The 24,651-nt window shown below is 39.0% G+C and overlaps 1 protein-coding gene across 2 annotated transcripts in view; it reads left to right on the forward strand.

The window, feature by feature from the left end:
• Nucleotides 1-16,197, forward strand: part of ccbe1 (collagen and calcium binding EGF domains 1) — a 41,765-nt gene extending 25,568 nt beyond the window's left edge. Inside the window, exons 3-11 of one of the 2 annotated variants that reach the window (XM_038734586.1) lie at nucleotides 4,791-4,843; nucleotides 5,078-5,212; nucleotides 6,068-6,205; nucleotides 7,338-7,444; nucleotides 8,862-8,970; nucleotides 10,254-10,393; nucleotides 12,466-12,501; nucleotides 15,249-15,284; nucleotides 15,667-16,197. In XM_038734586.1, the coding sequence (XP_038590514.1) occupies nucleotides 4,791-4,843; nucleotides 5,078-5,212; nucleotides 6,068-6,205; nucleotides 7,338-7,444; nucleotides 8,862-8,970; nucleotides 10,254-10,393; nucleotides 12,466-12,501; nucleotides 15,249-15,284; nucleotides 15,667-15,933 (1,021 nt within the window). In that variant the 3' untranslated portion in view covers nucleotides 15,934-16,197. Of the gene's footprint in view, nucleotides 1-4,790; nucleotides 4,844-5,077; nucleotides 5,213-6,067; nucleotides 6,206-7,334; nucleotides 7,445-8,861; nucleotides 8,971-10,253; nucleotides 10,394-12,465; nucleotides 12,502-15,248; nucleotides 15,285-15,666 lie in introns of both variants that reach the window. The other variant, XM_038734585.1, reaches the window with a different exon arrangement.
• Nucleotides 16,198-24,651: the final 8,454 nt, after the last annotated feature.

A 24,651-nucleotide genomic window follows, 5' to 3' on the forward strand; every position in this document is an offset into this window, starting at 1 on the left:
CCCATGCTTACATTTTTTTAATAGTAGTTATTTTATAGAATGCTAAAACAACAAAGACACATTCATATAATGCTCTTTGACTGTCCCCTAGTGTGTCACTATTGAGAGTGATTTAGATCTGAGCTGTTTCTGCTGTTCAAATAGTGTGAGAAGACCTGAGGTGGACTGTTAAACAGCTTTTTAGGAATCAATGCCAGATATTGACTCAGACAGTTGTTTAAATATAGACAAAGCTGTTTGGAAAGAATGATATCCTTTTCAATCCCCTGCTCTAGCAGATCCTGTAGTTCACTGACACTTTACGTACACTGCATTTATAAAAATAGTTACTTCCTAAAGAGTTAACTTGGCCTTCACCATGGGAAAACATCACTATTTTACCCCAAGTGACTTACACTTCTGGAAAGGTGTGTTTAGAGCAGCCTTAAACATTGCCACAACATGTCATTTGACAAAAGCCTCTCTAAAGTAGGCAATAGCACCGTTCGTCTAACTGGACAAAAACGCTTTAAACCTAGCAGTAAAAACTAAAATGTCAGCTAAACAATACGTTTAATACTGACTATTAACATTTCAGTATACTATACATGGTTAGTAATACATAGCTGCCCATCTGTTATGTGATGAGAATGTTATTTTCATGTATCAGCAGTTTATCTCTTGAGACCCTCCATGTCAAAGACCTGACAGACCCCCAGACTATGAATCACATACTTGGTTTGAGGTTATTTTATTGCCTTAGTGCACTGACCTTGAGCTTAGATCCATCACCCAGAGTCTTTACTAGGCATGTTGTTTTAACTTGTAGACAGGACATATCATTACCATCTTGATTCTGGGTGTCTACCTCAAGTGTCAAAATATAAAACGTTATCAAAAGGACAACATAAGAAATGAACAATTTTAAATTAAATCAATTTGTATAAATGGAAAATGCCAGATAATACTGTAATTGTGAAAAGGGCTTTAATCTGCAAAGTAACCCAATATCACTTTTATCACTGTTTATTTAATGATATGAGAGAAAGTACAATAAGTTCGAATATTATAGGGCTAATAAGCATTTCCCTGAATGATAATTTAATAAAGATACAGTTGAGTAAAAATGAACTTCAGCACAGATATGGATCCAGTTTCCATGGGATGCTGTCGCCTCTTTCCTGATCTTCTGGAGACGGACACAGATGTTTGTTTTGTCATGATTGTTAAACTAACCCTGGTTATTTTGCTAAGCTGGTTATTTACTATAAGTGCCTTCTGTCCTAATGGGGATGTTATTGAGACACAAAATATTCGGTCTCACAGGAAACCATCCTCATATCAGCTCTCTCAGGGTGTCCCAATTTGCTTTCCACCCAAAACGCCACAACATATGCTGAAATGTCAAACAAATCACTCATCACATTTTACAGTTGCCTTTGTCTAAAATAAAAACATTGCGTGCTTAATAGATAACCTACATGTTTAAACAATTAGGGTGTACCAGTAACTAGCTCTAGTAAACCACCAAATAAAACATATATAACAAACATGCTAAAGAGCATATTAACAAGACTAAGAGGCTACAGCCATGCTAGCAGCTCTGTGAGGCTGTACAGCTCAGTGGAGTTTTGAGCTAAATGTTAAGGTGTGCATGCCAGCATACTTGCAAAGGCTAACATGTTGATGTTTAACACTTGTAATTTATACCATGTTAACCATATTTTTTAGCTTGTTAGCATGCTAACATTTGCTAATTAACACTAAACATACAAAGTAGGCTACAGCTGGAGCTTGGTATCTCTGCGACTACAGAGATACCACCAGGAACCGCAAGAATGGTGATTGGCTGTTGGCAATGTCTCTGACGCCAGTTGAGATTATTGACAGTGAAGACAATGCTAGCTGAAAAAGCGACTCTAGCGAGGAAGATTTAAGTGGAAACATTTTAGCATAAACAGATTAAGAAAGCTGTTTTTTTTGGCGATAGAAGAAGAAATGGTAGTGATGAAATATGTTAAGAAGTGTCGTCTCTGCTTTTCCTTCACTTTCCTGTTGATGATAGTTTAGAGATGGTTATACTGATTATTATCCCTCTGATACTTAAGTTGCCTGTAAACAAATGTACACCAACAACCACTACTTAATTAGAGTTTATGTAGCTTTGAAATTAAAGTGCCCAGGCTGTTTATAGTGCATGCAAGAATCTGTGCCTCAGTCAGTATGTCACTTAACTGTGCAAATCAACATTGGACATCAATTTTTTCCATCAGAGTCAATATCTGACTTTCAAAAGCACTTTTCTAAACACGTGTTTCAAAGTGCTTTAATGATTCCCCATAGCTCCCCTCACGTGTAGAATCATACAGTGTAAGCCTGCAATTAACACTTGCAAACACACTCAATGAATCTCACTAACACTAACACAGAAAACACGCACACGACCTGCCCTCACCTAATGGAGGGCCTCTTGATTGGTCATTGTTCCTCCTCTGCAATAACCACACCTGCAGTGTGTGAGCACAAGTCTTGAAATGAGATTCAGGTTAATATTCTTCAGTGGGAGCCTCAAGTGCAGTGAGGGAGGTTCTTATGACCCCTCTCTAGGTAGTAAATATTCAGTTGTGTGACTGAATAAGCACTTGGTTGCTGTGTATATCCTGTGCCTATGAGGTGGAGGAGACTCAGTTGGTTCTACCAGGATTATATTTCTGCAATGATGTTATTGCAAAAAGTGTTACATTTTTATTGAGCGATCATTTGATTCATAAATAAAATTGGAAGTAGCAATTAGTAAGTTAATAATAAGATGAGAAGTTGAAATTAAGCCATCTTTTGTTTCAAATGTATTACAGTGATACAGTATACCCTTATTAGTGTTAGTATGCTGTTCCAAGTCTTTAATGGGCCATTTAAGGGTGAGATCTCAAGAATCAATCTGAAATCTAACTGAACTTTAACTGTCTTCAAATTACATATTCTGCTTTTCTCTTCCACAAAACTCCCCCAAATGATTTCCTCATGTTTCATGTGCATCTCTTTACTTCTCCGAAGGTGTAATGTGAAGAGTTAAGTGTAGGGGTTCAGACAATGTTGGTCTGGATTGGCATTAAAATTGTTTCCCACATTCAGGTTCCCCTCAGGATTTATTAATAGCTTTGGTGATGCCACAACTTCAAATCACGGCATCATCAGGGCTACAAAGCTAATTACATTCGCATCAGCCAGTCTTTTATTTAGTTTAGTTTAGCAAATGGTAGCATGCTAACACACTAAACCAAGATGGTGAATATGGTCATCATGTTAACGTTGTCACTGTGAGCATGTTAGCATGCTGAAGTTGGCACTCAGCCTCACAGAGCTGTTAGTTTAAGTCTTGTTTTCTTAAGGCTAACCTGGTTGACCGCAGATGAATTGTGTTTGATAAAATAAATAATTACATCAATTGTGTTTGAATGCAGGGCCGCGCGTTGGTGCGGTGGTTAGCACTGTCGCCTCACAGCAAGAAGGTTGTGTGTTCAAACCCTGGTTGCCCTGGCCTTTCTGTGTGGAGATTGCGTGTTCTCCCTGTGTCTGTGTGGGTTCTCTCCGTGTGCTCTGGCTTCCTCCCACCATCCAAAGACATGCAGGCTAGGTTAAGTGGTGTCTCCCAAATTGTCCTTAGGTGTGAGTGTGAGTGGTTGTTTGTCTGTGTGTGGCCCTGCTGGCGACCTGTCCAGGGTGTACCCTGTCTTTTGCCCAGTGTCGGCTGGGATGGGCTCTAGGCCCCCCGCGACCCTGTACGCAGGATAAGCGGTTGACAATGACGATGGATGGATGGTGTTTGAATGCAGGTGAGCAGAGGAGGGAGAGCTTTTATTATATGAAATTACCAGACAGGCCCAAAGGAATGTCCGTATCATCATAACTGCTCCTGAATAAAAGCTGTAAAGCATTAGAGAGTAATCTTTTTTCAGTCCCTCTTTTTAAAGTGAGTTTGACTGCACTATATTGCCATGACTTCATAGTGTAATTATTTTTTTTATCACCTGTTTGAAAATAACACCTGGTAGCACTTTTCTATAGAGCTGAGTGTGAGGGAGGGATGATTATTACCTCATGATGATGTGCTGATAAAATATTGCAACAATATGTTAGCCTATCATGGAGATGGTGTAATAAAACTTACACAGATGTGGACAGAATTGATGCAACAAAGAACATGTTAAAGGTAACCTCATTAGTTGGTTTCTTCACATTGTATAATCAAGTTGTTTTCTCATGTAAGATATTTGGATAAAGAGTGATTCTATTAATCACAGCCTCTACAAAATTACATAAAATCTGAGTTCAGATCTGCGGATTAGAATGGACAATTTGAGAATTGGAAAGGGAGGAGGAAACAAGTGAGCAGGAAAGAAAGTGATGTGAGATTGAAGTTCAATATTTAGTCAACATTGAGGTATTCGAAGGGGAAAAGAGAAATAGGAAACACTGCATAGTCAATCCAAAGGGGTTTTTTTAACTGTAATTCACAGGAGTGTCATCAAACATGAATAAACAAGCAGCAGCAGGCCAGACACAGCAATGAGACCTGCAGACAGCTGTGTGTGTGTGTGTGTGTGTGTGTAGTCTGGCCACATTAATCTTCATGAAGATGTTTCCCACATCAACATAAAAATAGACAGAATTACTGGATCACAACAAGTTCTGCAGATCCTTATTAATGTCAAACATTATGCACATTATATGGAAATATGAGACCTATCATGTGATTGTTGAAGTATTTTGGATTTGTCTTCTTATATGCATGTCCATTTGATATTTTACAGAAAGAAATGTTGCAAGGGCTTCAAGTTTGTGTTGGGCCAGTGCATTCCTGAAGGTAGGGGAAACTTATTGGCTATCTGGATATTTTTTTGGAGTTCTGTCCCATAAGGTCTTTAGCCCTTTAATGTGCCTCTCTAAACTTTGTCTTGTTTCAACCTCCCTGAATGTTTAATAACCCGTGAAAGGCATGCTGCCGTTTTGAATTGAAAAAACATTAGATGAGGAGATGAGATTCCCTGTTTGGTTTTCATGTATTCACACTGATGAAATGTATCATTTATTTCTGCAGACTATGATGTGTGTGCTGGCGCCCCCTGTGAGCAACAGTGTACTGACCATTTTGGTCGAGTGGTGTGCACCTGTTACCCAGGCTACCGCTACGACCGTGAGCGCCACAGAAACCGAGAGAAGCCCTACTGTATGGGTAAGACCTTGTACAACAACACATTAAGAAAATTCTTCTTTAAAAACAAGTAGATACTGTACATTCTCAGATTTATACCAGCTTAAAATGTTACAATGCATCACTGTGACTTGTACCAGAGTGTAGTTTGGTCTTTCCTGTCAGTTAGAAGACACCTGCATTATTTCCTAGATTATAATTATATTTCCTTTTAGGAAAATAGTCTATTTTACAGAAATTCTGCAGGACAGGAAGTCATCTTTACACAATCTCTAAAATAGCTTGGTCTGGGGAAAACTGAACTTGGCAAAGAGTCTTAAAAGTTTTGCTTCACTAAGATGGAATAAACTGCAGCAGAGTGTAAAATTGCTTTCGCTGCATTCTTTTGCTCGTTTTGCAATATTGAGTCCCCCATATGAGTGCAATGCAATGATACATTGCAATGAGTAAATCCAAGTATATGGTGCATACAGGTTAAATTAATGAATGAAATTTGTAGTATGTGTATATTTGCCAGGTATCGCCAACATCATTCGCAAATGCGTATTTAGTCTGGAAACTTTCTGTTCATTTCTGATTTTCAAGGGGCATTATCAGCAGAAGCAGATCGGATCAGGACGGGTTGAAATCTGTCTGAATGGGTGGTTGGGCAGACCTAACCGCCAGAGCTAATGAAACTTGTCTGGTTCTCAGGCTATATGTATATATATATCACATTGTCAATTACACTTGTAAATGTGGAATATGTAATGAATCTTTTCACCTAATGCTGCAGTGATTTTTATACACTCTACAATTGACAATCACAATTGACATTGTTTTTCTTTAATTTGCTTTACTGTCCCTTCTTTTTGTCTGCCTGTCACTGCAACATAGACATTGACGAATGTGCAGACAAAAACACGACCGTATGCTCTCAGATCTGCCTCAATTCTGCGGGGAGCTACAGGTGTGAGTGTGAGAAAGGCTATTTCCTGGAAGAAGATGGGAAAACATGCACCAAGGGGGAGAGAGGTGAGAATAGTGTTTTTACTCAGATATTTTCTCTCTTCTTAAGGGCTCATTTAACTCTGATGTGGAGCTTGGTGTGTGTGCGTGTGTGTGTGCGTGTGAGAGAGAGAGAGAGAGAGAGAGAAAGCAATGGGGGTACTGCAAACATAGACACCTGGTAGTCATTACACATCCCTACTCCTTGTGCATGTCAGAACAGTTCTGTCTCCTAAACATACCACGGCCCCTGTGACTCCTGGTCTTTTTTGATTTGCTGGATGCATTGGTTCAGGCAATAATTACGATTTTTTTTATACCCAGATTCAGTTGCCAATGAATCGGTCAGGGGCTGCACATTTGGTACTTCCTCCCATGAGTTTATCTTCTATTACCTACTATAATATTTCAGGAGAAGAGAGTGCGAAACTATGGTACATAGAGTCATGCTCCTGCTTTATGTCCTGCTGCTTTGTAACATAGTGGGGAAAATAGTGTCCAGACACTTTCACTCATCCGTAAAGTATATGCATTGCATTTATCTGTGCTTAAATTGTGCTTTTTCTCTTTTTTGGATTATGCAAGTTTATTGCTTAAACTTGAATATTTTGACATGGTTTCTGGATAAAAAGTAGTTAATCGTAGAAATAAATCACGCCAGTATCCCATCTTTTTGTCGAAATGTTTGTAATATGGAAATATGTAATTATATTGTGTTGTGCAGCAGAACCAGTAGTCAGACATTAGCTCTGCACTAGTCTTCCCTGAGGACTGACACATTTACAAGACCACCTTCCTGTCTAAGCTGAGAATTATAAGTGACCCACAACACTCAGGTCTCACAAATGACAGTGTTACAGAGTTATCCTGTACTGTGTAAGTCACTAATACCCTTAACAGACAGTCAGCTCACACAGTTTGCAACAACCCAACAAAATGACACCAGACTTGTACTGTGTGACCTACAGTAATCACAATTTTGTTTTCTTCTATGAATGTTTAACATACATTTTAAGTAAACACTTTTAAGACATACTTGCCCAAATTATGCTAAATCTGTGCACATACTTAGCATACTTTGTTATTGATATTTTGTTTTTCAACAGAAACATTTTCCGGTAACTTCTGTAATAGAATTTTTTCCCCCAATTCCCAGCAGTGCATCTCTTCGAGAAGTCTGACAATGTGATGAATACAGGAAGTTGCTCAGCCACGTGTGACGATTTCCTCCAGATCAAGATGTCTGTCCTGCAGCTTAAACAGAAGGTAAGGGTCAGAAGATAATAACAAAAACCATACATTTCTTTCTAACCAACATAAAGTTGAATCTATACAATTTCCCGTAACACTACACTTTTTTAAATATTAAATCATAATCCTGCATCCTGCGATACGGCAGCTTTTTCTGGTATTTTATGGTTGACCGCATAAAGGCCCCAGTGAGCATTAAACACACCTTCTTGACTCAGCGCAATATAAATATCTGCAGAACAGCTCCGTTTCTTTACTACCAGTCCTGGAGTCCATACTTGACAGTATTTCAGAAACAACAGCAGGCAGATTTTTACAACTTCCTTGAGATTTGATGTTGCACCTTATTTTGAAATAAAAAATAATGTCTGAAAAAACTTCCTTCACTGTATCTGGTAGATTTCTTTGCCCATAGGTGGGAATTGTTGGGCAATTGGTGTGAAACTCAACAGTGGGGTTACATTTCCCTCTGTGTAATCACAGGCATCTGCATCTATCCGAGCACGAGTCTGTCAACAGTGGCACTTAACACCCTCAACTGTAACACATTATATATTGTTTCCAGCTGTGTGGTCTAGTTGCTCCTGCTGCTATGCTCTGTGCGGCTCTTTTTTTCTTATTGTCAATATATGAAGAAAACAGAATGAAAATACTGTATGTGCTCAATGTCTCTTATTAGAGTATATGAGAAAGTATATTCTCATTTATTCATATCATGGGAAAGTTAGAGTATGAGTTTAGGATCACACTGTGGTTCAAACACCTGTGTCCAAGGTCACAGGTTACAGTCTTGCATAATGCTCACTGATCAGCAGGTGAATCACAATCTAGATCAGTGTGTGTGTGTGAATACCTATGCTTGTAAGTTTGTGTGTATTAATTCTGATTTGTAGGCCCTTGCAGCATAGCGAGGTCCTTCAAATCTTTCCCTATGAGATTGCCAGATCCACATGATGTTACACAGAGATCAAAGATAACTTTTCCCAAGGATGCCACTTAGCATAAAGAGCAGGAACTCTCCTGGTCTTGAATAATGCAGAGGGGTTGCCTGGCCCTCCATCTGTCTGGGTTACAGCTTGTAACGTGGTGCAGATGGAATATCAGCTTTCATCTTAGGCAGGGTATATCATTTTAACATAATTTTACTTGAAGCTGGCCCTTCAGTGTGTAATTTTCCTGTCCTGTTTGACAGTCCAGGAATTATTGTATGTAAAATGATTTTATGAATAACAACCAAATGACCAAATTGTGCGGTTGCGCATGATGTTTGACATCACTTCCAAATAAGGGAAAAATAGACTTTCATCCCATGAGAGAATATGTATTTTTGTTGGCTGTGTTCTTTATTTGATATATGATTAATGTAAGTATTTGTAGTTGACTTCTCATTTGTGTGTTCATTCAGTCAATATTTTCTGTATTCTAATTCAAGATGGCCATGCTGTCAAACAGTGCTGACGTCCCTGAGCAAATGACCAGCGAGAAAATACAGACGTCGCCCATATTTTTACCAGGGCCTCCCGGTCTCCCTGGTCCTCCAGGTAAAACACATGAAACTAAAAATAATAAAACAGTGTCAGACTCTGCATAAGGAAACTGGCCTCCATCCAATAGGGATGGTATGAAGCACTAAACACAAATTACAGCTGAGACTGTTGGGAATATCATTAATTTTGCAGATATTTGGTCATAAATTAAAAAAAAAAAGTGTTGGACAAATTAAGATTTTCACCTGAAGATGGGGATCACAAAGATATTAGAATTTATCCTGATGGGGGAAAGAATTTCTGTACACATTTCATGTTAATCTCTATCACATGTTGCCGTATATATTAGCTGCTGCTTTTTGTGTGTTGTTTTCATGCATTAAATTATTGTGCAAGAAAAATGCTCTACATGGTGGTTAGCCTCTGATTTGTACTAACTTGCCAACAGTCATAACAATACACAGGTCGCAAGAACAAGACGAAAAGATATTTTGATGAAATATTTGATGGATGGATTGAGTGGGGTGTCTGGGGGTCCTCCCACATAAGATTTTGAGCATTAAACTCTTAAATCTATGCATTCTGGAGACATTTTCTGCACTAATTTATGGTGGAAATGTATTTATTTATGTGAAGGAAAGCACAAAATGGCAGGAGACAATACCTTAATGCCTTAATCAGTAGCTTGTTTTTTTTTTAGCTTAAGTTACTTTTTTTTGGACAGGTGCACATATGTTTCTTCTGTATTTTAATTGCACGCTCTCTTATTGTGCAAATAAAGTTTTCTCAAAGCAGTTTCATTTATTATTTAATATTTCTTTTTGCAAGCCATTTTTCAGAACATTTTTAACAAATGCTTTCAAACAGTGATGGGGACATTCTGTGACACCTATGGCTGTCAACCTTTTTCTAATGTCCCTCCCCATCCAGGCTATGATTGGTCGGTTCATGAAAAGTTACAGTGATAAGCTACTTTATCCATACAGCTTCATAAAGTAGGTGCGTACCGGCCCACTTCAAGCACTGATTTAACTCCAAACCACAAATGTCAACCTCAATCATTACATAATCTGGGATGATGAAGAATGTCTGCACCAAATTTGGTGCCAGTGTATCCAGTGGATGTTGAGAGGTTTCACCAAATAAGTGAAAACTTCAAGCACTCTAGACCAAAGTGGTGACTGACTGACTGACCAAGATTGCCATCTCTAGAGCCACGCCATTAGCATGGCTAAACGTATTTCATCTTTTCTACAAAAATCATATATTCTGTGTCTGATGTTTTCTTTTGTGATCAGTTGTCCTTAGTTCACTAATATCAGTCTGGATTGTTTTAGGAGATCCAGGACCAGAGGGCCCTTCAGGACTTCCAGGACTATTGGGGCCCCCTGGGCCTTCTGGTCCCAGAGGCTTGATGGGACCCATTGGACCCACACCAGACCTGTCCCACATCAAACGGGGCCCCAGAGGACCCGTGGTCAGTTAATACATACCTTTTTTTCACAGTTTTTATAAATAATGTTTTAATCAAATCAGCCTTTTGACAAACTCAACTCAAAAACCACAATGTTCATCCAAGATAAAATAGATACCCTAAAGCCGAGTTCACACTACACGATTTTAAGCCCGTATTGCCGGCCGGCGAACTTGGTGACCGTCAGGCTGTGATCAGGGGTAAATCAGCGATTGTCGATATGTACGAACTACTCAGCGATGCATAAAAACGGCTCCCCGACACATCAACGATGCCAACCAGATATCTAGCATGTCAAATATCTGGAGGAGTCGGCTGAGTCGACATCCACATCCAGCCAATGAAAGCAGGCAGCTGGCAGAGCAGGCAGCTACTTTTTCACTGCAAAACAATTTTAATCACCTCCAGCTCTCTGTAGCTCAGACAATCCCTGCTACCTGCGTGTGCTAATCCATTCTTTCACCCATATTCTTTGTCTTCATAATTTCTATCTTTATAATTACAAACAACTGCTGTTTTGTGTGTAGTGTCGCCTCATTTCCCGTTTCACATTTCCCGTTTTTTTTCTTGACAAAACGTGGTCAGCTCGTGTAGTGTGTGACCCCCTGTCACGTAGTGTGAACGCCACAACGACTTCAAGACTCCAGTCACAAGACGGCAAGTTGTGTAGTCTAAACAGCACGGCAGTCGGCCAAAGCTAAAAGTCGTGTAGTCTGCACAAGCCTTTACTCAGCATTTTATATACAATTAAATTTGTTATATTGCTCATATTTAACACCATATCCTTCTAAATTAGCAAGTATGAATGTGTGTTTGTTCTGACTGTGACCCCTACTGTATTTTTTGGATATGGTACACCAGTCTCTTACATCCATCTTTGCCTTTGCTTTCTCTTGGTTCAGTTCCACACTTCTGCTTTGTGTCACACAGTGGAATTACTAAATTAATCTGGATCACCACAATGAATGGCGCTCTTAAAGTAAAAGCCATTTTTACTTTTGTCTATGTTGCAGATTTTATGGGATTCTGGATTTTACACACCAAAAGTATTCAGATGATTTTGTAATCCTTCATTATGAGACAGGCCGCAGGAGAGTTGAGACTGATGGATCTTTATCAAGGGGGCATGAGTAGGGAGCAACCAAGTATGCATTGCGTTTCAACTGAAACATTTCAGAAATACACAAAAACCATCCCATCATACACGATGGTTAAAGTTTTGCAAGGTGAGAAACGATGACATGTGGTAATGGCAATAACAACAGAGAAAGCTGAGAAATCCATCTACCGCTTTAGTTGTTTTCTTTGGCTCGCTGTGTTTTTGTGCAGCACTCAGTCTTGACAGCGAGTGTGAACCCTTCGCATTAAAGTATTGGTCTGAATCGAGAATATGCAGGATGTGGCCACAGAGGCGTATTTCTAGGTTTTAAAGCTTGCGTATTTATGCAATGCTTGTTATTGATAAATCAGACTATCAACATCTGCAATCAGTCTGGAACACTGTTTTTACAGTAGAAAGTGATCTATTGCTTTGTGTGTGTGGGTGCCCTGTTAATACATTTAATCAGTGCATATGCTGGTGAGGTCTGACTAAAAGGGAGTTATCCCTCTCTACACAAAAACCTGATTATATTCTTCACAGTTATGAAGTTTGGCCACCAGGTAACGTGTTTGACAGCATGTCAGGGTTTCAGAGATGATGAATGTGGAATAGTGTATGACTCACAGGCTTGGTACTGATATTAAAATTGGCCGCACTCCCTTTATAATCTTTACACTTCTTTAATGATGATTATCCCAGGAAAGAGATCAAAGCACTCTCTACCATCAAGCTAACGTCACTCAGAAATGGCCTGGAGGCACACAAAGTTAATCTTGGTAAATCGTTGTTGGTAGAGCGCTGAATGAAGATGTCGGTTTTACATTTAAAAAGATTTAGAATAAAGTTAGTTTTCTGTGAAAATAGTAAATTGAACATTGACACATTTCTCTTTGGGTGCAAGGCAGGGGACACGCCATCAGATAGATGAAAACATCATTGGAACAGATATAAAATTATGTTTTTCATTTAACAGGGGCATCCAGGAGCACCAGGAAAAGATGGCTTAAAGGTGAGACACTGGTTTGTCACCTAATTTTGTCCCCTTCATGTATTTCTTTTTAACCTCTATAAGAGACAGCTATTCTAGACATGGGTCTCCTTTCCCATTGTACCTTGTAGTCAGGGGTCCAGCACATTGCCCCTCAAGCAGAGGAGTCATTCATGTAGGCAGCAGAATTTGACTCTTGGCTCACTGAACATGGCCTCTCTTGAAGGAAAGACACTTGAAGGTTTAAAAGTACCAACTACATACATTTGGATCACCTGTCAACACCATGTCTTTCAAAAGATATTTCTCAATAGCTAAATTGTTTCTCAACCTCAGATTCATATCGGGTGAAAGCCACAAGAAAGGTGTCAGGATTCTCACAAATCCGCAGCTGGATGTTACACAGGCAGAGTTTGTCCCTGCAGATGATACAATCACTGCAAGTTGCTACAAGTTGAGAAAGGAAAACTGGTGTGCCAAATAACAATCTACACAATTTTAAAGCTCTTGTTGGGAGTTAGATCAAAGGCCAAAGGAGCATGATTTGGTGAAGTACCTTGTCAATATGAAGACCAGCAGAGCATTGTTATTGATATCTAAGTAGCCATGTATACGTTCAAATAACTGCACCTGGTACAAGAGCATGGGCCAAAATTCAACACTTCACTGTAGTTGTTTAATCCGATTTCAATAACACATATTATCAGAGGATCACTGTTTGTTTAGAGTGAAATAATCTCTGATAAGCCTGATTTCTCTCACCTGCAAACACCTTTCTCCTCTAACCCGAGTCAGAAAAAGTCAAAAAGGAGCTGAGGCCAACAGCTAATCTGTTCAAGCAGCAACCCTGTAACTTCCTCCTGACCATCAGTGTGAAGACTAGATACCCCTGGGCTATTTCGGTTGTCTGGAATATCACATGGATTTTGTGAACAGTGCCTTTGGACAGGTGGTAGTAACCATCTTTCAAAAGGCTAACTGGAATGCTTTTCTTTGCTGTACCTCCCCGGGGAGCCTAAGGCAGAATGTTCAAAAAGAGGCTCCAGCAGATGGTTAAGCCTCAGATTAAGGAGCCGCAATGCAGATTCCACCCTGGTTACAGTGAGATTTGCATTTGCGTTTCCCTTTTTTTATTGTATAAAACCAGATTTGCTTACGCCTACTCTCTTATTTTGTAATATTCCTAAAAAGAAAATCAAAGAGCAGCTGAGGTCTTAAAAATGTGATGGCATCTTTGCTTTTTGGAGATGATGTTGTTTTGGCCTTCATACCTCTGCTGTGTGCTTTGGAGCAGTTGCCGCCGAGTTTGACTGTGGTCCAGTTTTATTAAGATGGGGAGGACACCCAGCCAAAATAGAGGTTTGATGTCACTTTCATCAATGAAGAATGAAGAAGGTCTATTGAAAATCAAACTCAACTTCCGGTCAATGACAATAGATTGGTTGTGCAGGTAGAGTGGTAAGGTTTCCCTTCTCTGTGCCAAGGCTGACTTTCAATGAGAAGTTAAAGCTTTGTGATCGATTAGAACATCAAAATAGACACATCTGAGAGCAGTGGAGGTCGTTCGGGCCTCTAATATTATGGCAGACTTGGAGACATTATCAGACACAAGTGATTGTGATTAGACGGGAATCTGGTTTTGATGGTATAACAAAACTAAAATTGAAATGGTAAACATAGATACAGTATAACAATTCTTAGGAGACTACAGCATTGTTTGTTTGTTTGTTTTTTTAAGGATTATTGTGATTTTGGCCAATAATGATTCAACAAAGATTCAATAATCACGCTGACTAAGAGAATTAGGAGATCTAAAAGCTTAAGAGATTCTGTTCTTGAATTGGCTCTTGGATCTGGTTATACCCATAACACTGTTTGCTTAGCTTGTGGATCACGTATGGAACATCTTAGGTGTATCTGCTTTATTGACATAGTACCCTGGTATTCTTTCAGTCCAGCTGGGGTGTTTGTGTGGATAGATTGGAGGGTGATGGTAATCTGTCTCTCTGAGTAACAAATCCAAACCATCTGCCAAAACACTGACAGCCCCGGTGTGACCCTGTGCCTGGCTAACAACCACAGTAGTCAGGTCAATGAGTGTGGGTGCTACCGTAGGTTAACAGGATGCCACGATACTTCACAGTCAGGCTACATGTACAGTATTTCGATTGATTATATGAACAGCACACACTTTTTATCCGTCACATACACAGGACACAGTTTCAAAAATAACTTTACATTTTGGGAAACACATTTCAATTAGTTTAGCTTAACATAAAGACGCAAGTGGAAACACCTAGCCTAGCTCGGTCCAAGTTCATAAATAAGCCTACCAGCACCACTAAAGGCCACTAACTAACATGTTGTATCGTGTTTGTTTAATCTGTACACAAAACAAAATCATAACGTCATACTGTGTTTTTACTGGGAGTTGCATGGATTAAATAAAGGAGATACAATGTGTTCATTAGTGAGCTTTAGATGTAACCTTATTTTCGACTTTAGAGAGAGCCAGGCTAGCTGTCTCACCCTGCTTTCAGTCTTTATGCTAAAATCTAGATCCAGTGCCACACTTTTACACACACAGACATGAAAGTTGTGTCAATCTTCTCATCTAACTCTGGGCAAGAAAGCAAATAAGCTCATTTCCCAAAATGTTAAGCCACTCCTTTCAGGCAAAACCTAATCTAATTTTAATCTCAGGACTCTCGGGTTACTCTCATACTCTCGTAATTCATGTAAGATAAATATTTGTTTTGTTTCCCCAGGGGGATAGAGGAGCTCCCGGGCCTGTCGGATCACCAGTAAGTTTCTGCCAATCTATATTGATGTTACACTATTGTAATGTTACCATTATCCAGAACAAAACAGTAAAACTAAAGCATTACTGAAAAACAGACCACTGTGGACATTACACTACACAGTTAATGATACTGTCAAACCCAAAGTAAATAGTATCCAGTACAAAGTAAGCATTATCCCCTTAGATAAACAGTAATGGTGCTAATGTTAACAAATCCTGAGAAGAAGCTCAGTAGCCAGTAGCCAGCCCTAGACAGTCCACTGATCAGCTGGATTTCTGTTGGGATAATCTCCTCAGTGGGTTCTGATTAAATATAGAGACACAGAAGAAATTAAAGCTTTCCATTAAATGCAGCATTTGTTTTTGTTGTTCTTGACCCCCAGGGCCCTCCAGGCTCCTTTGATTTCCTGCTTCTGCTCATGGCAGATATCCGCAACGACATAGCTGACCTGCAGAGCAAGGTGTATGGTCGGCCGATGCACTCCGCAGGGGAGGACTTTCCTGCGGTCCCTGACAGCTGGCGGGACAACCAAGACAATGTGGACACGGGCTCAGGTGAGGACTACAAGGAACCTCCACCTCGAACAGGCGGAGGGTCCAAGAGGAACAGAAAGAAGAAACCAGCACGAGAGAGAACAGACTTTGACTGAAATATTTAAAGAGAGTTTAAATACAGGTGTAAATATTAAAGTGGGTAGCTTTTTTTTATTTAACAGTTTTTAAACAGAGTGTATTGTATGCCTTTTCATCACAGATGTTTATTTTTGTATGATATACGAGATTTTGTGTGAATGTTTTTTAACAAAATGGAGTAGACTGTGCCAAATGCATGTTTAATTTTATATTTTCAGAAACATATGGTTCCCTCAAAGCACATTAAACAAGTCTCTCATGAAAGCAGTTTTACCTCATTACTTTATGTCAGTTTATTCTTCTGTTTTACACAACTGCATCATCCAATACCTAAGTCATGTCAATCATATGACATTTTCATGCACAACTTCACAAGAGGGATTGAAACAGCACGAACATTGGATTGGGGCGTTAAGAATTACTGTGACTCTAAAGCCATTAGTCTTCATCTGTAAGACATCTCACTGTAGTTTTCAGTTGCCATGGCAGCAGAGTAATAACAATTAGTAGAAGGTGGAAATAAATACTTGTATTGTTACGGCGCTGGTACACTGAGGACTCAGTTACAGACACGGAAAATGTAAAAGGAAAGTAAAAGAAAAATCACAGAGGTGTTATGAAACAACACAGAAATGTGAAAAGCTGAGTTCTAGACTGGCAATTTCCATGAGCAGACAGGCGGTGCAAAAATAGGACAACACTGAGAAAGGCAGACAGACTTCTCCTTCTCCAGGACCAAGAAACCTGTTGCACAAGCAAAAAGTCTGGCGACCACAGAGATTTTCTTTCAAATAAATGCAGCAGGATCTTTATTGTGGGATGAGTCTCAGGTATGCACACAGGTGATCCTCAGAATGGCCCGCCCGGAGGAGAGACCGAAGCACCGCACCCAGAGACACACACACAAACACACACACACACACAGAAGACAGACGGGTGACAGGGAAGGGAAAACAGGAAACACTTGGGACTGAGAGGGTGGCAGATTATTACATGCATTGCCAGAGATTAGTTTTTTAGTCATTTCCATCAATAAGCAGCAGTAGTTTGTAGAGCTGCAACTAATGATTATTTTAGTTTTAAGTATGCCAAATATTCATTCAATTTCAGTTAGTCACAGGTCGTTTGGTCTATGAAATGTAAACTTTTTCTTTAATGCACAGCACTTCACAGAACCTAAGGTGACTTTTATAATGTCTTGTTTAGTCTGAAGATCTATGACAAAGAGAAGCAAATTAATCGAAACGTGAGAATGTGTCAAATTGTTTTATTATTTTTGCATGAAAAATGACTGAAGTGATGAATCGATTTTCAAAATAGTTGCAAGCACTTTTCTCTATTTCACCTCTAATACTTATCTCCAAAATCTTGACATCACTTCAAATTATATCAGGAAAAATAAATTCATGTGTAAATCATTACATATATTTAAATATTTTATGTCAAATGGATCGCACAAGCCAATACAGAGACCTCAGTTGTTTATCTCTATGCACAGACCAGGAACCTTTGTCCACTTAATTGTATTAGGTTGTAATTATAGTTATTCATGTTGAGGATGTGGGGAGAAATGTAACAGTGTTGCTGTCAGTTGCAAAGCGGGATGATGGAAAAGGATGAAGGCAGTTTAATTCAGTTGCCCAGTCAAGTTCTAAACAGCAGAAAATTATAAATTCAAAGCTTTCATTGGTGTACAAAGTGATGATGCTTCCCACTAATTGTGAAACGTGCCACATACTTAGACAAAGACTTTAAGTTAAAGTTAATTTTAAGTTCAGGGGTACAGGCAATCTCCTTTACAGCATGCAGTCAGCTGTTGGATGGCTGTGTGGATGATAGCTGACTGATCCACCAGAGGGAGACCTTCTCAAAGCTATCCACAAAATTCTGGGACACTTCTGGGACACTTCACATTGTCAAGTTCTTTGTAGATGAGCAAAATCTTACATAAACTCTGTAAAGAAAAATGTGTTCTTTAATCATTGATTGCACAGAGAATGACTGAATTATCTCTGTATCACATGCACCGACAGAGAAAAGCAAAGTACCAGCAAAAGAATGTTTATCTTGGCTCATTATACGGCTCATCCTGCAGCTGAAATGCATGCTTTTCCCTTGATACAGGAAAAGTGCGTAAACTATGTAAAAATGTAATAAATTATTTATAACACACTGTGTACTGTTTAATATAGCTGTATGCATATATAAGCACATTTTTTTATATTTATATTGTCATAATCTTCTATACACCAGCCTCCACTTAGGTGATAACAAACTAGATTATAGTGTGTTAAACCATTTTAAAAATGTTTGTAAATACTAAATAGGGGGACTTAAAGCCACTCTATGTAATTTTATCTTAAAATAACAGCTTCAAAATCATTTAATCACACACTGACTTGTAATAGGGAGAATGGCGTCTGACATTGCCACTACGGGCCCCCTGCGCCTGAAGCTTCACTAAGTAGCATTGGAATCCAGGGGAAGAAAACTTTTCTTGACAAGGAGGAAATGCTTTACAGCATCATGTCACCCACCAACAAGACTGTTCAGCAGAGAGAATGTACAATGTAAGTTCTTTGGAAGAAGCTAGATCACTATTCTCGGTATGGATATCCTGGCAGAGGCTGCGACGAGACCGAAGAAGACGTTGTCTGAGGAAGAGACCGGAAAAGAGTAAATATCAGAATGGCTTTTACTCGTTGGCGTGAGCTAAAAGAGCTGAAAGGATGAAAGACAGGTGCTGAGCTCTGGCCTTCTTGGCTTGTACCAGTAAATAATAACTTATTTGCCGGCTTGCATTTTATTTTGTTTTGCACTTGATGTTTGCCTGTGTTAACAAAGCTGTCAACTCGAGCAAAGTCAGCAAGAGGTTTCACAGACTGAGGTTTATCTGCTAGCTATAAATCTCAAGTTTATCATTACATTTATCTGACACATTTGTCCAAAGCAACTTACAATTGCTATACACGTCAGAGGTTGCACGCTTCTGGAGCAACTAGGGGCTAAGTGTCTTGCTCAGGGACACATTGGTGGATTTAATTAATTTAATTAAATTTCTAACAGTGGGAATTGAACCCAGACCACCCACACCAAAGGCAAGCATCTTATCTATGCGCCATCCCCACCAACTTATGTTAGCAAACTTATTAGACAACACACTGGGACATCTGTAACATTACTGTTAAGAGTTCTTGTGTTGGTTGCTGTCTAGCTTTGTTGGCTAGCTTGCCACCCAAGTTTCAAGCAACATTGTGCTGCCACTGATGGAGAGTGGCAACATAACCAGGCTCAGCTGCTTCTATGAACATAATGTTAACTAATGGCAGAGGCTAAGAGACTGAAGAGGACGTTGAAGGATTGAAGCTTTGAAGAGAAAAAGAGAGTGACCAAGCAAGAGGCATTGCCAGAGCTTTGTGAAGTGCAAACATGCCTTTGGTGTGAGAGACCCAGGTTCAAATCCACTGTGAGAACCCAATTTGTCCCTGAGCAAGGCACTTGTTCCAGAGGCGTGTGACCTCTGACGTATATATTGTAAGTCGCTTTGGATAAAAGCATCAACAAAATGAATAAATGTAAAATACTTACATTACGTTTAAAGTGTTAAATTAGACATGTTTATAGCTTGTTGGGAAAAAAAGCATTTTTAAATTATTAGCATCACTGAGAAATGCCTTTCTAAATATGTTTAATCTCACAATACCGATACATAATATTTTCACTCTGGTTTCCCTACTTTTTTCTAAAATACTGAGTCTGTGAAGTCATATGAAGTCAGAGCGTGAAGACACTGAACATGCTTGGCCTCCGTTGTGGTGCTGGGCTTCCAGCTGGGCTTTGGATGCAGTACAGCATTTTCTGAAGTCATAAACATTGTTGTTTCACCCTCCTTAGGTTTACCCACGTCTCTCTTACTCATAACCTACACTTAACTCACTCAGTCCTTTATTTCAACAAAGAGAAGTTGCAGATATAATATGGGGAGCTTGACCAAACGTGATGTCATTTTTGTTTTCATAAGTAACAAGACTGTGCAGTGAAATTCAAACACCTAATTTTACAAACCTTCAGTCTCGTTTATCAGCACTGGTTCAAGGCTTTCATGTTGGTTGCTTTTCAAGAACTTCATCAAACACAGAATAAAGTGGTTTATTTCATCCGTGAAGTGATTAAATGAGTACTTTTATTTTACAAATTATATCTATTTACTGAAAACATTTCAACTTCTAAAGCTAATTTATAATTGATTAATATTTGTATATATGTTTTTTATAAAGCTGTCTTGTCTTCATGCAGAACATTAAAAGTGAAATGGGATCACAAGCCAATCCTACTGTATTGGACAATTTTAAGTTAATTGTAGCTACTTAAGCTTTTATATTTTGCGCTACTTTATATTTCTGCATAACTACATTTCAGTCATAAAATATTGTGCTTTTTATTCCACTACATTAGTTTCACATATATATAATGCAGATTCAGATTTTACATACAAAATATGTGATCAGCTTATAAAATATAATACAATGTTAAATTATAAACTACCTATACAGAAGGAAAATAGCTTTACATTGACCAGCTATAACATGTAAGTGCTTACACGTTAATGCATCAGTTATATTAATCTAATTATATAAAATGTAATAAAATAAATCTTGACATCACATTTTGCTGCTTCTGATAATATTTCTGTACTTTTACTTAAATAAGAGTGTAAAAGAGTACTCTTTGCTACTTTTCCTTCAGTAAAATATCTGTTCTGTTCTGTTAAGCTGTGATAAATATCAATAGATACAACCTACAAAACAGTTGCATCCCCCAGCTTTTCATTTCGGCACCAAAGTGCATCACAGCTGCTGTTCAAGGTGCTGCTTCTGGGAGTCCTGGCGTTATCTGCCAGATTGTAGATGAGGAAACTATGGAAATTGTGTTTTTTGTTACATTTTTGGGCTGTTTGGTTTGATAAAGAATTTATATATACAGTTGTAAAAAGCTCGACCTGATCAGTTACAATTTTTAAATGCTGCTTGTATGGTAATGCATCAATAATAATAATCTAATGATATTCTGTATATAATAAAGTAACCCTCCCAAAGGGGGTAATCTGCATAATAAGTACTTTCACTTTTAATACTTTAATTCTTCTGTACTTTTACCTATCTTTTTGAGAAACATTTACAATACAGGCCTTTTACTTGTAATAGAGTATTTTTAGAGTGTGTTATTTTTACTTCTACTCAGGTAGAGGATACTTACATGATACATAAATACTTCTTCCACCACTTCAGTGTATCCCGATAGTCATTCAGTACCCCTCTAAATCCACTAGGTGGCAATCATTTGTCAGTCATATTCAGTATGGACTGTGATTACACCCCATTTGAATGATGCGCATCACACAGTGTTCAATGAACTCACTAGCCTACAACTTGCAGTGTAGTTGACGCACATGAAGATAATCAAAACACAATCATGAATAAGGCTTTGTGGAGATGTTGACTGTGGGTTCATGTTTTCTTGTTTATTTGTGGACTTATTTGGAATCGCTGAAATTAAATGTTCATATGCAACATCTTTCTCCTCAAAGATGTTTGGCAAAATTGTTGGCAGCCACCACTGATATTATTAACTGAAAAAGACAAAGGCCTGTCTCTGTCAGAGTAATAATTGGAGCAATTTTACATTTTGCTGTGAAATAAAACTAACAATTGCATCATCATAATCAATATTATCATCATTTCATCAACAACATAAACAAAAACAGATTTTTTTTGTAGCGCAGGCCAAGGGTTCCTTCCAAACAGTCAGCTGCCACCTTCAATCAACACTACATTATTGTTTACATGTTGTTTATTTGTTCCACAAGGAGCCCATTTTCAGAGAACAGTGCATGTCATAATTTGCATTTGATTAAAGAGGGGCCGAAATTGAAGTCCTGTGCACATTGTTTTAACAAGCTTGGGTTGTCTCGTCCAGGAAAAGACAACTTGAAAAAAAAAACTTGGCAATATATTTCCCCCAAATCCCTTCTGGAAGTAATTAATCACCATCATACGAGGCCAAGTCTTAAAAGATTTCAAATATTTGCTGAAGTGCACCCTTGTTCCTAATTATATCTCCCTGCTTGTCCCCCTCATTATTTAGAACTACCCACAAAAAGATGCAACACTGAATGGGAACACACACCCAGCCCCCCTCCAAAGCAAATGTTTAATAGCAAATGAATGAGTGGGTTACTGTGCTGCGATAAAGGCCTTAATGAGGTAATTTTATTATCAGCGGCTGCCCAGAACTGTTGGAAACCGATGGAAGAAACAAACAGAGAGAGGCAGCATAGAGAAAATTAGTGTTACCCAATTCATTAATTAATGTATTAGTGTGGGCAGCAAATTAACTGTCCCAAAAAAAACTCATTCAGTGAAGATTATGATGAAAAAATACATTGTTGCACTCTAATGTAATGACAAAACAGTGCAAATCCACTTCTAATGAGGCGAAAGGCACCCCTTTAACATGCATCCCCCTATTCGCCCCTCTAAAAGGGCTTGCCCTTGTTGGAACCTAAGTTTAAGGAAGTATTGAGAGTGAAGGAGACAATAATGAGAGATCGGCCTGGCCCTAAGTGCTTTATACGCTGCAAACAGGTAGAGAGGATTGAATGGCTCTCTTTCTGGGACTCCTGGGGGGCCTGTCTTCCCAGCACAACAACACTTGGCCCTGAGAAAAGGGTCTGCTGAGGAGCCTGGAGAGTGAATGGACCTGTGCTGCAGTGGGTCAAACTGAATGGCCACAAGTTCTTCAATTATTACAAACTATGTTGTGCCGGCCCCGGGCTACACACATGTACACAAATACAAGTGCACACACACCTATGCCTGGACTCGAACAGAAAACACACACATAGGCAGCCCTCACTCTTCCACCTCTCCCTCCCATTGAGTTATCTTTACTCAGGCTTTGTCTCCTCTAATTGGAGCTGATGAGGGACTAATTGGTAGCTTTTTTACAACACCCAGTACTTAAGAAATGGCAAGCCGAGGGAGGCAGCATGAGCAGAGTTAATGAGAGGCTTTGCACAAATAAAAGCTTTAAAATAGGCCTGTTTCACAGAATGGGAGAAAAGGAAAGTTGAGAATATCTTTTGTGTCCCCCACATCTTTCACTTATGTGCAGGTATCTGAAAAGAAGAGGGAGGGAGTGATGGAGGGCACCCAGTGGTTGCCGAAACGTTGAGCACTTGTGTGCATAAAGGGATCTGTTCTGTATTGTTTGGGGCCCATCGTTTAGTGTGTCTGTTAATAATGAGAAAGGGCCGCTCTTCAAATGAATGTGGCAAAGTCCTTAGTGGACAATAAGTGCCCTCTCTTCCCTGGACCACACTGGACTGCGTTGAAGCAATCTGAAATAAAGGTTTAGTCCTTCTGCATTGTTGAGGGTGAGTATGTGGCCTATGTGCGCAGTATTGAGCCAACAAATAATACAGCAGCAAAGCCATGTCTGCACAGCTCTGATCATTAAATCTTTGCAGATTGTTGTTTTAAATGACCATGAATCAGTGAATTGTGCGTATTCTGTTCCATCATGTGTGACACTGCAGAGAAACAAATGGAAAATCAAGCTCATTATATGGCCATTTAAACATAAAAATCACACTCTGGTCCTCTATGGCCTGATATGCATAATGGCGGTAAACTGAAGAGCACAGCGGGTTCAACCACATGACATTTCCTTATTTGTCATCTCAGCAGACATTTTGTTCATGTGATAATAGTTTCCTTTGTGCTTTTCAGGTATGAATAAACACCATGATGCAACAGGCTTCGTTTAACTAAGCCATGGTGTCACACCAGGAGGCAACAACCACTCTCCCTTTCTCTCTCTCATCTCTTTAGATGCCCAAATCCTCCAGGAACAAGTAACCCCATGTATAACACGGTTATTTGTTTTATCTAAATAGGCCAGTGTATGATCTCTAAATACTGACTCATTTGTCCACCGCCTACAATCCACAGAGCAAGTGGAGGGTAGGTAGAAAATATTAGGTTATGGTAATATGATATTGTGGTCAAAACTTTTAATGTTTTTAAATGTTTAACAAAGAAATTAAACAAAACCAGATCAAACTACAGTCCATATGGATATAGATTTATTAATGCAGACATCAATATATTCAAGCAGTATTTCAAATACAGTATCAATAGTTCAGGCTCCAGTATGGCACACCACAAAAATCTGATCAACTTGCTGTCACATCCAAGATACATTTACCACAGCATATAATACACTGGCCAAATATTTGTGCTGACTCATGTGATGGGCTATTCACAGTCTCAGTGACCCATTAACATCCTACAGGTTCCCATTGTCCACCTCTAAATGGACCCATTAGCATTACTATTGTTATTTAAATTCTACATTTCCTAACAAAGAGTGTGGTTTAACTCTCTAATGAGGACTTCCTCAGATAAAGGACAGAGGCCTCTATTTACTCTACTCTCTAAATCCACTGTTAGATTTCATGAGTTTTAAATGTTACACAAGATTAAGTATCTAATGTACTCTACTTAGAAAATCTACTGCGCTTTCTGATGTTGTCGATGGGTTTGTGTAGATTTTTAGAGGTGTTTTTTCATATACATTCTGTCACTCTTTACTGTATCTACTTGCTCATGCATCGTCCTAATTTCCCCATAGAGATTATTAAGAGCAATCTTTTATCTATCTATAATTTGTTG

Source organism: Micropterus salmoides, unplaced genomic scaffold (assembly GCF_014851395.1).
Source record: "Micropterus salmoides isolate LMB-PRFRI ecotype aquatic unplaced genomic scaffold, ASM1485139v1 Ms_hic_scaffold_20, whole genome shotgun sequence".
Lineage (NCBI taxonomy): Eukaryota > Metazoa > Chordata > Actinopteri > Centrarchiformes > Centrarchidae > Micropterus > Micropterus salmoides.